At 39.9% G+C, this 15541-nt stretch overlaps 1 protein-coding gene across 2 annotated transcripts in view; it reads left to right on the forward strand.

Annotated features, from left to right (window-relative positions):
* Positions 1-15541, forward strand: part of LOC137342626 (myotubularin-related protein 9-like) — a 32827-nt gene that overhangs the window by 7987 nt on the left and 9299 nt on the right. The window contains exons 2-9 of one of the 2 annotated variants that reach the window (XM_068006653.1): positions 4177-4236; positions 6620-6728; positions 7690-7815; positions 8735-8908; positions 10432-10649; positions 13012-13173; positions 14077-14218; positions 15063-15283. In XM_068006653.1, the coding sequence (XP_067862754.1) occupies positions 4177-4236; positions 6620-6728; positions 7690-7815; positions 8735-8908; positions 10432-10649; positions 13012-13173; positions 14077-14218; positions 15063-15283 (1212 nt within the window). The remainder of the gene's footprint in view (positions 1-4176; positions 4237-6619; positions 6729-7689; positions 7816-8734; positions 8909-10431; positions 10650-13011; positions 13174-14076; positions 14219-15062; positions 15284-15541) is intronic. The other variant, XM_068006654.1, reaches the window with a different exon arrangement.

Here is a 15541-nt window from a genome sequence, read left to right on the forward strand (position 1 = left end):
CACATATCCAAGCACATTTGCCATATGAAAGAGTGAGAAAGTCACTTATAAAGCTATGTTTCTGTATTTTCATAGATGATACCTAGTGGCCATGTTGTTTTTTTATTGGGTTTTAAAAACCTATAGATTGTAGAAGGATGGGAAGATCAAGGGAGTAAAGAGTTTCAGTTTTGAGTTCTGAGAAAAAAATGAGTAAAAGAATAAGATGGTGTGATAAGCCTTAATTTCAACACAGGGAGGGAGGCTGCAGGGAGGAAGAAGGTTGTGCAGGATGGCGAAGTTGGAGCTTAAGAGGAAAATTCAGATCTGCAATATTTAATTTATTGCACAAATGAGTTTTACAGAAGCCTGTATAGATTGAACTCAGGAACCCACTGTGCTTCATTATGGATTCCCAAACAAAATGGCAATGCTGCAGTAATATGTTTTAATGTGTATTAATTCATGATACAAAAAATAACTTGCATCTTAACTTGCAAAAATATAGCATCTTCTCATGACCCAAAGTTCTTTAAAACCAATGAATTACTTTTGAAGTACAGACATGTAGGCAAACACAGCAGCCAATTTGCACACTGCAAGGTCCCACAAACAGTAAAACAGTCCCACAAACACAATACCAGATAATCTGTTTCTTGTTCTATTGGCTGAGGGAGAAATGTTGTCCAAGATATTGGGAAAACTCCCTGCTCTGCTTCCAATAATGCCATGGTATCTTTTACGTCCAAAGCAGACATACTGGGCCGGACCTTGTTTAAGGTCTTACCCAAAAAATGGCAACTCTGACAGTGCAGCACTCTCTAAAGTTATGACGGTTATGAAGTGTCAACTACACAGGAAATCAAACAGGAAAATGGTCAAAGCTACACGGGACTTTTCTCTCTCTCTCTGGTAAAACCCCGATCACGACCTGGGAGTCCTACAAAATAAATTTTAAAAACACAAAATCAACATTCATACGAAGCATGTGGCTGTGTATGGAAGTGAATCTACCTTTACCATTTCAGTTCTGCACAACAGATCATGCGGTACAGCGACAAAATAACTGAGAGCTCACAAATATGTTCACACTTCCCAGATCACACGTATTACGTAAAGAGAGAAATGAGTGCAGCCTTCTTCACTATCAATATTCTTCACTATCAGTATTCTTCACTATCAATATTCTTCACTATCAGTATTCTTCACTATCAATATTCTTCACTATCAGTATTCTTCACTATCAATATTCTTCACTATCAGTATTCTTCACTATCAATATTCTTCACTACCAATATGCTTCACTATCAGTATTCTTCACTATTAGTATTCTTCACTACCAATATTCTTCACTATCAATATTCTTCACTATCAGTATTCTTCACTATTAGTATTCTTCACTATCAATATTCTTCACTATCAATATTCTTCACTATCAGTATTCTTCATTTTCAATATTCTTCACTATCAATATTCTTCACTATTAGAATTCTTCACTATCAATATTCTTCACTATCAATATTCTTCACTATCAGTATTCTTCACTACCAATATGCTTCACTATCAGTATTCTTCACTATCAGTATTCTTCACTATTAGTATTCTTCACTACCAATATTCTTCACTATTAGTATTCTTCACTATTAGTATTCTTCACTATCAATATTCTTCACTATCAGTATTCTTCACTACCAATATCAAGCAAATTCTCCCAATATATCCAATGAGCAATGTCAGAGCTACACTTTACAATAATGTGGGTGAAACTGACATGTAATTGATTATAAAAATATGAAACTAACATCCATAACCCTTCTGTGGAGCAAATGGCTGAAGGGAATCTCCTAGACCCACATCACTGCAGTATCTGGTCCATGCAGATCCCCTTAAATGGATGTTTTTGGGGTTCTATAGAAGCCCCTATAAATGAAAAGAAACAGAAAACTAAAACATACAGGCCTGGATATATCACATATTTTACCAGAGTCACCTTCTCTATTAAGTGATAGTACACCATGAGGGATGATAACTAGAAAGTGTTGCTCAGCCCGATGGTTTGAGGGTACCTTCATAACCCAGGATACCTCATTGACTTATCACTTCAACTGCACCTGTTAATTCAGCCAATGGACAATTGGTATCTCCACAAAGCCAGTTCCTATATGATGTCAACAGCACTCCTAATTTAAGCCAAAAATCAGCAGTCACATACAGAAAGGGTGTTAAAAGTGGACCAAGATTCTTTGTAACTATTTGATTTAAAAGTAGAGTTGCTTGTTAATACTTTTATTTTCTATTCAGCTTCATCTACACTGCTCCTCCGTGTAGATGAATGTAAATAGAATGCAGAAGTATCCAAGGAGACAGGGAAACATCCATTTCGAGGAAGTCTGTTTGGAGCAGATTCTGTGGGGTGATGTCAGCCAACATTCCCTGATAGTGAGACTCCCTCGTTAAAGGTCATAAGTGATTATCTTTTTCATTTTATTGCCTTTCCAGGGGACCAGGGTCTACAGCACAAAACTGTGCACAAATTAAGCATAAATCGGAACTGATAATGGAAAGAAAACAGTGTAAGAAATAGAAATACAGTTGAAATGGTCTTCTAGGATTTATGATTGATATATATTTTCAGAATGTGGAGGATTTCCTTGCGCCATACCAGCCTTCCACACCTGTAGGGGGAGCTCCCTGTCCCATACTCAACCTTTGCATGTGTAGCAGAGTTGCCAAACCAAACTGTGGGCACACTGATCTCTGAAGTTAAAAATCACATATGCATTCATATAAACACATAATTATTATATTGACACTGAGATGTTTGGTTACATAGAATGGTACAAGGTACAACATTGCTCAAATAAAGATTCAGTCCTTTCAATAATTAACTAATGACTAAACGTTGTGAAAAATTAAGACAGGATTGCGTGCTTTTTTAAGTTTATTTTAAATGAATGCATACTGTCTGTACAGTATTAATATAATGAAGGTGAGTCATTTTATTTCTTAATTCCCAGTATATCACCAATCAAAAATACATAGTAACAAAGATGAGCACTGGATGGTCAATGGGCTATATGTTTCTGATACTTTTTGGAATTTGGAAATATTTGCTGTTAGCCAGGAATCATTTTCAGGCTACCACTAGCTATGTAAGGATTTAATTTCTTTCATTATTAAGGTCCTGCACAGGAAAATCATCGTGAACACAATATTGTAACAGGAAGTTAGAATGCCCTCTGGAGACTAAGGTTAAGGGGCCGACAATCTGCTGCCCTTTCAACGCACTTCTGCTGTAACTTCAGCAGGGCTGCGGTGGTAGGATCGCAAATTAAGCCTGGACCGAGATACACTGGGTCCCAGCCTTCACTCAGAATTTCCTCATGGCCTTGTAAGGGGCAAAGCCTCCGCACACCTCAAACAAGGCCAGTGGCTTAGGAGGGGGTCCGGGACTCCCAGCCCGGGAGTTTCTACAGCCATGGCCTACAAAATGCCTGGTGCATAATTGGCACTGAGTGGAACAAGGCATACCGGCCCACTGCATATCAGAAGTGGGGCCGATCTGGGGGTGCAGGCCTAGGTTATGGCCTAGGCCTCCAAAGAGGAGGCAGTTTTAAAAACAAGTTTTGTAGCCCCCTTTAGGGAAGTTTTTCCAGGGGGGCACAAACTCTCCCTCCTCTATGCAACCCGCACATTACCCCATGGCCATGCAGTAGGCAGGGGCCCAAGATAAGCCCCTAGTGCTGCAGATGTCTACCAATCATGTTTGTATCAAGGGACCACCCTCTAACCCTACAACCTGACACTTACACCAAGGCACTGAACACACAAATCTTTGGCTCCAGGGGTATTTTAAGTTACCATTAATAGTGTCAGGACAACATTAACAATTACCTGATTCCAGTTCTGATGAATGATTCCATCGAAACGTTATCCTGTCTTTCTCATTCAAATGCTTACTTATCTGCTGTGCATTTCCAGTATTTTTGATTTAAATTCCAATTTTCTGGCATTCTTTCATTTTAACAATGATTTATATTTAACCGACAGGAGTTATTCTGACTTTCTGTTGTAACGTGATTAGAGAAAGCAGGATTTGTTAAATGTAGAACTCAATGTTTAACAAATACTTCTTTCTTTCTGATACTAATATCGCCTGTGTTTGCCTTTTTTCTTTTTCTTTGTTTTTTTATCCAGTGTTCAGAACCTAGGTGGATACCACAGCATCAAGTTTGTAAATCAGCAGAACGGGGACAGGTCTGGTATTTAATTGCTGTCAGCCTGCTTCTTTCATGTCAGACATAAAAGCATCGCGCTTTGCAGATTATATTGGACAACTAAAGGTTTTTCACCAGTGACTGTAAAAGAGCTTTTTTATTTTTATCCCTCAATTTAACAGAAACTTTAGTGATCCAACTGGTCTTGTTTTCTGTAAGGATTTTTTAAAGAAGTGCCTCAGTTATTGCTAATGTTATGTTGCAAAGCTATTGTTTGTGCATTTTCTGCTTCTGTTATATTGAATGTAACTGTAACATAGGAACAGGAGGAGGCCATTCAGCCCCTCGAACCATTCAGTTAGATCATGGCTGATATGTATCCTAACTCCATCCACCTGCCTTGGTTCCGTAACCCTTAATACCCTTGCCTAACAAAAATCTACAATCTCAGTTTTGAAATGTTCAATTGACCTAGCCTCATCAGCTTTTTGGGGGAGACAGTTCCAGATTTCCACTACCCTTTGTGTGAAGAACTGCTTCCTGACATCAGCCCTGCGCGGCCTTGCTCTAATTTTAAGCTTATGCCCCTATGTTCTGAACTCCCCCACCAGAGGAAATAGTTTCTCTCTATCTACCCTATCAAAGCATCACTATCATGTGGTTTTGTTTGCAGTTTCTTGAGCTAACAAATAAGGAAATATTTTTTCCATTACTGGACCACAAAAAGAAAGAAAATCTAGACGTGAATGTAATGATATCCGTTGGATAAAAAGAGTATGATTTTTCTCTGAACTCAGGAAGTCAGGCACTGCACCACATGTACCATTGGAGTTTTCAATACACCCGTTTAACTGAAGTAATGAGAGTCTGACCATGTCTTTGTACACGGTGACAGCCATTGGATGAACTCATGCTGCTGAAAGAACGGAAACTGACAAAAATCTTTTGACAGTGCAGTATGTGTACAACCATTCTGACCCATCCCTTCCAAACAAGCACTTCTATTTTCTGACTTCAGATAGAAATCATATTTGTTCTCTTTATCTACCAGTTAATATCACAGTGAGCTGGATTTTGACACAGGTCCTAATGCACTTCTTTGCTACTTGTTGCTCTTGAAGCAGTAGATACTCTATATTAGTTGCATTAATACTGTACTGAATGGACAACAGCCTACAATACATGCTAACTTACATCTCCAGATGCTGGAATCTCTGATTCATGTGAACTCAAAGTCACATCTTCATGTGCACATGACACGCAGAACTTGTGAGCTGAGAAAACCTGGTCACTTGGACTGGGGAAGGGAGTTGTGTACATGTGTGTGCAGCAGACGCCACGCATTCTGTGCTTTGTGGAAGAAGGTGTTCAGTTGATTCTACCATGCACTGAAAGGGTGTCCTAGAAGAAGATCAGCAAGCACCAAACAGACTTTCTTTATTCATTCTCATGCAAGTAGAAAATCCTGGAATTGGTTGGTACAGGACCAAGCTGCCACCTAGATCAGTGCACGTCATTTTTAACTTTTTGTTGTGAATTTGTGATCATCAAAGTTAGTGCTGAGGCATAGAACATTATTGTGTCAGGTATAGCATGATTAGGTGCACAGTAAACTCCCTCCACCACGCCTCAACAATGCCTAATGTGTCATTTTAATGTCACATTTGCATCTCAGCCTTGTCATTAAGTAATGCCACCCATATGTACAGAACCTCAACTGAGTCATTTGCAAGCACAAAATAATCACAGCATGTATTCTGTGTTATACTATGACCAAGAAAGTGTATACATTTCGTACAATTCAATAAAATATATTTTTCTCAAGTCAAATGGCAGTAACTGGAGTCAGTCACAATCATCTTCTTCTACCACTAGACATCACTAGTAAATCCTGCAACTACTAGTGAGGTGTCAAAGGTTCTACTCTTACACTTCCTTTGGAGGAGTAGTGTAGCTTCATATCCTTATAGGCTCAGGCTACTTCCTCAAAAATACCTGTGTCCCTGCTATTTTTCTGTTTAATTCAATAGGATGTGAAGGAGGATCAACCCAGAATGAGTTTTGCAATATATTGATAACACTGTAAGAAATAGACAGGTTTATTCATGACAATTAAAAAAGTCTACAAGAAGCCTAGCACTGTATGTTACAAAACACAAGGTTAAAGCATAGAAAAAGAAAGACTTGCATTTATATAGCGCCTTTCACAATCTCAGGATGTCCCAAAGTGCTTTACAACCAATGAAGAACTTTTGAAATGTAGTCACTGTTGTAATGTAGAAACAGGAAACTCAAATATGACGATCGTAATTCCGAAAATCGGTAAAAATACCTTAATGTGTTTCTGCTGAATCGGATACAGAGGTTACCTCTGCATTCCTGAAAGCATTTAAACAATGCTAAACATTTTCTTTCTTTTCCAGATTTGCAGGGTCTTCAGGGATAATAACTGTTAAATGTAAAGACCTGTGTGTCATGTATCTGGAGATACCAGGAATGGAAGAATGCTTGAACATTGCAAGGTCCATTGAGGTAATAAATAATGAGTGGATGCTAAAGTGTCTGTGGAAATCTCTATTCCACTTGTCAAAGGAATTAAGAAAAAAACATTAGGATAGAAATTCCGCTGCTGCATTCGCTAGCTCACGATTTTCTCTCTATTAACATGACGGATCAGAAACTTGTGGGCTGGCGACAGCAGAAGCAGAATTTCTACCCCATTAGATTTAAGAAAGGAACTGTTCTCTTCATATGGAAAGAAAGGTAGAATAGGTTGGAATAATAGGGATGATTTCTCAATGTTGCTCTTCTAGCAGGGAGCAATACTCACAGGGAGGGTATCACAAGAAATCGTGGACACACAGGCCATGATTTTCCATCTATTAATTTTGGTTCCTGAGAAACACTCCCTTCAAGTGCCCCTTTTGATGGAAGCCCCGGATTGTGAAACTATCCCTATTATTTTTTCACCTCTGGGATCTGGATGTGAATCCAGTCTAACCTGAAGGGATGAAAGTACCCTTTTGCTGATGGTTAAGTACAATAAGTTTGAGGAAGAACAAGTCCCAGTTTATATCACAAAACCGCCAACTAATTCTGGAATCAGTAGGACACTTGGATTTATATAGTGCCTTATCACATTGAAATAACTGAAAGTGCTTCACAGAATGAATTACCTTTTTGAAACAGTGAATACTGTTATGTATTCAGGCACAGAAATGGGGGAAGGCTAGCTTAATTTGTTTTTGATTCTACTTCAAAAGAGTTACAAATTGTAACACAAATCTAATTGTGCTTTGACACAAATGCAACACTGTATTTGCATTACAAATCATTTTATATCACAATTTTAGAGGCCCGTTTTATTCCTACCCTCTAAGGGCAGAAATGTTGCATCATTCTGGTCCAACAGTGTAACCTCATCATGTTTTCACTAGTGTTTCTGGTACATTTCTCTGACACAATTTCCGTTCATTCTGATTTTGTTCTTTAGGCTTTGTCATCTTTGGAGTCTACCAGTCACATGTACCCCTTCTTCTATCGACCAAAGAAACTGAACCTTCAGGAAGGCTGGGACTTATTCACTCCTGAACAGCAGTTTACTAAGCTGTCTATACATGTTAGTTTATTACTGTACTTTCAACATATAAAAAATTATAAGAAAAAAATTAAAGAGTATTTTATTTTAAAATATATTTATTTGATGTTTTCCCATTTTTAATCTTCATGAGCTCCCCTCCCCGTATCTTCTTTTGATATGGGAATGGAGGGGAGAGATGAACAAGCCACAGCTTCAGTGATGCATGGCAAGAATTGGTATGTCTCTGTCTTGCACAGCCAAGAAGTCTCGTGTGGCCAGCTCATTAAAATGACAAGCACTACTGGGTGATCAAACCTGCAACCAATGAATTATGAAAGGAACAGTTTAAATGCTGAAGATAAACCTTTCAAATCTAGTTGTTGCTAGGCAGCCAGGACTAAATGTTTTTGTTGTCCACCCAATCATTTTGTTTGTCTTTTAAAAAAATTCTGATTGCAAAGCCACAAGAGCAAATGACCAAATCCAGATGGCTTTTCTTCCAGGCTCCATTGGCAGAGTTTAGCAATCCATTGTCTTTTGCACACACCTGCCATTGATGGTGAATTAATGAATTAGAACATTAATGTCCATACCAACCTGGCATCCAGGAAAGGAAAAGGTGCCATTTCCCATTTCACAGACCAGCCATTTATTGACTCAGCTGTATTTGTACCTGCCTTAAAATCTCACTCTCATGTTGGTTGCTAGGAGGTGCACGAAAGCTCATTTTACAATTGTTCATTACTGCACTGGGGAAGCCTCTCCCAAGATATCCTGCCTAAGATGGGGATCTCTCCAGTAGGAACTTGCAACCTATCACTTCATCTAACAGCATGCTAGTACTTCATTGTGTTCTACCAGCAGGATATCCATTCATTTTCTAAGAAACAAATTCCCTCTCTGTTCAATAATAATTATTTTTAAAAAGTTGTCTGTTAACAGTGTTTTTCTCATATAGACCGATAACTGGAGGCTTAGTTATGTGAACAAAGACTTCACTGTGTGCACAACCTATCCCGATGCCGTGATTGTTCACAAGTCTATTGATGATACAGCACTAACGACCGTGGCCAGGTTCCGCCAAGGTGGTCGCTTTCCAGTGTTCAGTTACTATCACAAAAAGAATGGAATGGTAAGAATCCTTATTCTGTTGTCATTTATATTGGAGCAGTACAAGACCTGTCACATTGTAATTGGTACAGTTGGGCTGCACTTCAGTCAGTTTTAGTATCCTTTAAATTGCATCACCTGTGCTCTGCTTTAACATCACTGCTGCACTCAGCATGTCCACCCATATAGTGGAGGGAAACTAATCTTTTAAAAAATCCTTAATGGTGTACGTCATACAAACAACAAATAAGGAGAAGGAGTTAATATTGTAATTAAGCCTCAGATTCAAATGATATTCACAAACCACTCACGCTCCGCTCTCACTGTTGATGTATTCTTTCAAACCCTTTGGCTGTACAAAATTGCACTCCTGTACACCAAGCCTCACCCACTGAGAGTGCATATCAAGAACTTCGACATGCACTCCCCGTGATTTTTCCAGCCATTAAAATAAATGGATGGAGTATTGTGGTGGGTGTGAGGTTGAGTTCCTGATATCTGCTGCTGGTGGACGAGGCACTCCACCTGGGATAACGATTTGGTAAAATTACCCTGATGGTCCAGAAAAGTCAAACGGACAACTGACAAAGAAATATTTAAAAAATACGTTCGTGCTGCTGGTTGAATCTCTAACTCGAAGCATTGTGGATTGGTACAATATGGGCTCTGCTGGCAATCCGCCAAAAGCACAAGTACCTGCCGTTGGCTCAGCCGTCAGGAGCTGCTACCAGACAGAGGAAAAATTGGAGACAACAACAGTCAACCAGAATTCTCCAACACACCTCGTAGTAGCTGGATCTGAACCAACTTTGGTACAGAACTGTGAACAGTTCATTGGTCAGCCCATCTATATTGGGAAACAAAAGATTTGAAATGTGTAAACCCAGCAAAACCCTATGGACCTGTGCAATAGTGAATGAACACATAATAACGTTAAGTAAAGGATTGGATACTTAGTTGATGCCATGAGTAAAGAAGACCTTCTAATAGATCACTAAAACAAAAGCAAAATACTGCAGTTGCTGGAAACCTGAAATAAAAAGAAAAAGTGCTGGAAACACTCAGCGGGTCAGGCAGCATCTGTGGAGAGAGAAACAGAGTTAACGTTTCAGGTCGACCTGAAACATTAACTCTGTTTCTCTGATAATTGAATGATTTGTATCAATTGGTGTTGATTGTGTTCAGGTAGTGGGTGCCAATTCGGGACTCTCTCGTATCCTTTTTATAGGAGAGCTTAGCTAGGACGTGGTGTGTAAGTAAATAAAGGCTTGGAAGTAACTGAAGACCAGGCTCTAGTATTCGATCCTTCACCACATGGCTTTCCAGTTTTAACATTCTCTCTTCACCGATGCTGCCTTACCTGCTGAGTGTTTTCAGCAGTTTCTGTTTTTACCTCTAATATACTTCTAATATGTGTAGTTGTGTGGGGGAGAGGCAATATGCGTTTCATTTTTCAGTACAGTTAATGTCTTCTGAATTGGACTCAGATTTGGATGATACTGTTTTTACATCTATAGATTGATCTGAAGATATTGTCACCTGTAGGTAATAATGCGGAGCAGCCAGCCGCTGACTGGGGCCAATGGAAAGAGATGTAAAGAAGATGAATGTTTCTTGGCTGCTGTTCTTCAGGCTGATAAGAAGGGTTATATCATTGATACAAGGTCAATACAAGCTGCACATCAGGCTAAGGTGAAGGGTGGGGGCTTTGAATCTAAAGCTAACTACCAAAACTGGAAAAGACTACACAGACCCATAGACAGGTAAGGAAGTTAACAGGCTGACAAAACAGTCACTCCTTGATGGTAAGAGGACATTTTTGCTGGGGAGAGTGGGAGGGGACGACAATTCTGAATTGTAATGGCATTTTTGTGTGAACTCATGTCCATTAGGAGCATTAACAATGATAAGAGAATAGATACCTTCTGCCCTGGTTACCGATCCATGGTCCCCGTCCTCTTCTTCAGCTACATGCTGCTTTTTTGTGACATCATTCGGAGGTGACATCATCAGCTTTTGTATGTAGGCTCTGTCTCTCCACATGTTCTCTTGACCCCATAACCACATCCGTACTACAGTATCAGATTGCCTGCCTAACAATAGATGCGTCAAAACTTCCTTCAGCTGAACATCGGAAAGGCCGAAGCCATAGATTTCGGCCTTTGCTATATCACCCCAACCTCCTCCCCAACCACTCACTCAGGTTGAACCAGACTGTTCAAGACTTTGGCATCCTGGTTGACCCAGAATTGAGCTTCACACACCACATCTTTTCCATCAGCAAACCTGTTTACATCCACCTCTGCGATATTGCCTGCCTCCACTTCTACCTCATCCCCCACCGCTGAAACCCTTATCCAATCTTTACGCTCACTTTCTCTAATATTCTCCTTGCTGGCCTTACATCCTCCACCCTCCATGAAACTTCTCCAAAACTTGAAGAGAAATCAGACAGGCTCCCATATACATGTGCGCTTCCCCCTGCCTGATTTTCCTCTATGAGCTGTGCCCAGGTGATACAATACTCCCAGACACTGCAACAGGAAAATCTGCCTCATTCCTTTACTAAACTGTCATTCTAAACTAATGAGGGTTTAGTAAAATTATTTTTGTTTAACTTTACGCACCAAAGAATATATTCCCTTAGCTTTCTAATACAATCTATCATTCAGTCCTTGGGAACCAAAATCCAGTAAGATTGTTCTGAAAGTTCTGTTAGTGAATAGTTCTGGATTGCCTCGTATGAGGCCGTAACATGCCAGGACTTGAGTTTATCCTGCCATCAGCATATATGAATTAAACAGTTCATTTCTCACTGACAGCAAGAGCAAACATGTTCTAGGTAATAAATATGAGTGCCTCCAGCATCTAGTGATTTAATCACAGTGTATCGAATGCTCAGAGTATATGCAGGTACAAGTGGGGGAAACTTTTTGGAAAGAGAGTATGCAAGAAAATCATATACAAGAAAATAATCTCCTGTTCTACTTATGTTTTACCAATTCCAAATGAGTGGAGAAACACAGCTGTTCTTAATGAACCACAAATTGCCATTGATGCTACTGCCTAATTAAACAACAGGAGCTGAGCTTCTGGAGAGCAGGATATCTATTCCATGGACCTCTGCACAGATACTGTCAATGTCATTCACCTGACAACCCACCAGGACAAGCACTCATGCAGCAGGTTACTTAAGGAGATTAAATAGTCCGAGCCTTGGAGAATATTCCCAACTGTAATTTTTATAAAGAAGACAAACAAAATAAAACACTTTAGTGCTGAATACTGCTGGATTGTATATGGCATGCAGCCACCTCAATACAAATATTAGATCTGCATTGACATATTCAACTTAAAACAATGGAAGTTTTACTAGTTAGCTTTATCATATAACTTCTAAAAGTGGTTTTTATTTTATAGTTGTATCCCAATAAGCTCACATCTAAATTTTTCAAGTCATGATCTTTAGTTCTTTGGGGTTTTAGGGTTACTTTAGTAATTTTAGGGTTTGACTTGGATTAGGACATATCTGAGAGGAAGAGGAACAGTGCACTAGGATTTTATGTTTGCAGATGTTTAGCTGGAGATGAGTATAAAAGTTAGACTTTCCTAAATTGTTAGTATGCTCATTCTTCTCATATTGTATCTGACTTTCTGTGGCATCAGACCCCTATGTGATGGGAGAGTGTAGCCCTCCAGTTAGAAGCACAGGCCTAGAAATTGGTTTGAGCTGGCAGGCCATCTTGTACAAGGCACTGGAAGCAATCCAACGCTGGAATGGATAGACCAAAGGCACACCCGATATTGGGTCTCAGACGTCATTTATATCAGATTCTGGATACCTCTTTTGATGCCTATATCAATATGGTGGACGGCGCACTGCTGGCACAGAATGTGCGCACGGCGCCCGCCGTTTTGGATGCTTTGGCGCCCATTTTATGCCTAGCAGTATCAGAGAATTTGCAAGCCACAATCTCTGCCATCTACTCTGTAGAGCTGTAGAGATAAGAAAACGGAACTGCACAGCACTCGTGGCCCCATTCGTTTACATGGATTATTGTCAGCAAAACTAAGAGAACTCAAAAAGCTTTTTCTAAGCTGTTTCAATGTATTTTTTTATTGCAGGGGCAGAGTCCTTCAGGAAAGCCTGAGTAAGTTGGTTGATGCTTGTAATGACCAATCCAATAGCATTGACAGATGGCTCAGTAAACTGGAGGCTTCAAAATGGCTGTCTCATGTTAAAACCATACTGACAACTGCTTGTCTAGCCGCTCAATGTGTGGACAGGTAATGTACCCTAACTTTAGGGTTGTTTTTGAATAGCAGGAACTCCATATAGTTAGGACAAACATTTATTTTCCCCAACTTTTTCTCCTTGGAGCGAACTCTTGCTGGAGCACAGTTCCATGGGCACCACCAGCCCTCCATAGCGCACCCAAGTGGCCATTTTTCATGTGTAAGCTTACAGTATCAGCAGGCTATTCAACTGTTGGATCATTACAGCCAAGCCCAATCCTGCCCTTGCCTGTTGTTCACATAAGCACACTTTCCAGCAGGGGTCACCCCATAGAAATCAGGAAACAGAATCTGGCTAAATATTCCCTTCCCTAGCTCGGGAGCACCAAGACCTGTTTTAGTGACCTAACTGGTACTGCAGCTGAGACCAGCTAACTCAGAACAGACCAGGAACCTCTTATGATAACTTTATAGATGAATGTTTACAATATTCAGCCATCATAATTTTGCTTGTTTTGATTAAACATCTGACTATATTCCTGCAGCAGTGAAGCTTAACTGCACAGTTCCTGTTTCTTGCTCATACTGTTCATTGGGACTTTGAAATAATTTTCTAAATAAAGGTCCTCTACAAGGCTAGCATATCACCTCTTGAGCGCTCAGAATTTTAGCCTGATAATCTTAATACTTCATGATTGCCTGCTACACAACAGTGACGACACTTCAAAATATCATTCATTGGCTCTGAAGTGCCTTAGGACATTTTTTGTTTCTTCAATATTGTCTGTTTTCTTGATTGGAGAAAGAAAATTGACTTTAGCAAAGAATTTTATTACATCATCACTAAGCATCAAGTTAGCTTAAGATTCAACATAAATAACTACAATTAAACCTGAAAAAAATCATAGCTAAATATTTGAATGCATGAGAGAGTTACGGTGTCATTCTGTACAGGGAAGGAGCAGCTGTCCTGATCCATGGCTCTGAGGGGAGAGACTCCACTCTACAACTCACATCTCTGGCACAAATCATTCTGGATCCAGACTGCAGGAGCATCAGTGGTTTTCAAGCACTTATCGAACGGGAATGGTTACAGGTACGGAAATTCAGAAGAAAGCATGAATGAGAAAAGACCATTCGGTCCATCAAATCCACTCTGCACAGACCATGTACAATCCATTCTGTCAGGGACTCCACTCCACCCATTTGATCTCCTGATGATAAATTCTGCATAATTACCTTCCAATCCTCAAAGGTTATAAAACAACACTCCAGAATATTCATCCTCACATCTCAGATATTCACCCTAACTTGCTGCTGTCTACAGACAATGCTGCCTCGCCATCTAGTTCAGCAGCAGAGGACTGTTGCATAGTCCCATAACTATTTGATCATTTAATCTGTAACCATCCCTAGAATCTCGAAAGGCTGAAGGAATTCATTTTTAACTTTTATCTTCTAGAGTAAAAACAGGTTTAGTTGTAAGGGCATTGGCTAGTGTGGAACTGGGCCATACTTGCCAGGAAGGTCCAAGCTGTTCTCAGCCAGCACAGTGACATGGGTTTTACAACTGGCAAGGCATCCCTGGACCACAAGGGGAGAAAGTTCACTAGGGTCCCGACTTCTGATTGCTATCTGGTGATTCCTGCTGGAAATTGTGTTTGTGTGTATATTGGATGGGGACAGGCTCACGCTCAGGTGTGATGCCTCTCGGCTTGAAAGGCCTGCCAGCACATACTGTGTAGGCTCGCAGAATGAAGAAAATACCCCCAAGAAACAATATTAATGCTAATTTGTTTTTTTTTAAAAAAGATGGTCCTGATGGTGGCTTTCACTCTGAAATATATTTCTGATATCTTTGCAGAGGTGAATGGGCAGCGTTGTCTATATTGGAGTGCACAGTCTCCAATTAACAACATTTTGATTTTCCTTTCCTTCAGGCAGGTCATCCTATCCAACTTCGCTGTGCGAGCTCTGCCTACTCTCATGCCAAGCTGAAGCAGGAGGCTCCAGTCTTCCTCATCTTCCTTGATTGCTGTTGGCAGATGAGCTGCCAATTCCCCTGCTCATTCGAGTTCAATGAGTACTTCCTCATCACGCTATTTGAACATGCATATGCCTCCTGCTTTGGGACTTTCCTGTGTAACACTGAGAAGGAACGGTAATGTACCATAGAATCATTTTACCAAAATACACTTAATGCTAAGGCCCTTGTCAGTGAACCACTGTTACAGTTTTCTATATCACAATAGCAGTCTGAGTAACTGTAATGTATTACCTGGACTTGGTTTTTGCAGGTCAAATGTTTCATGTTTGTTTCAAAATAATTTCTAAACTGTTAAATGTTTTGAAAATGAAACTGTAAAAAGTGTGTGACATGAATAAAATAAACCTTAACTAGCAGTGGGATGACCAAATA

The sequence above is a fragment of the Heptranchias perlo genome, chromosome 26 (assembly GCF_035084215.1).
Source record: "Heptranchias perlo isolate sHepPer1 chromosome 26, sHepPer1.hap1, whole genome shotgun sequence".
In the NCBI taxonomy this organism is placed as follows: Eukaryota; Metazoa; Chordata; class Chondrichthyes; order Hexanchiformes; family Hexanchidae; genus Heptranchias; species Heptranchias perlo.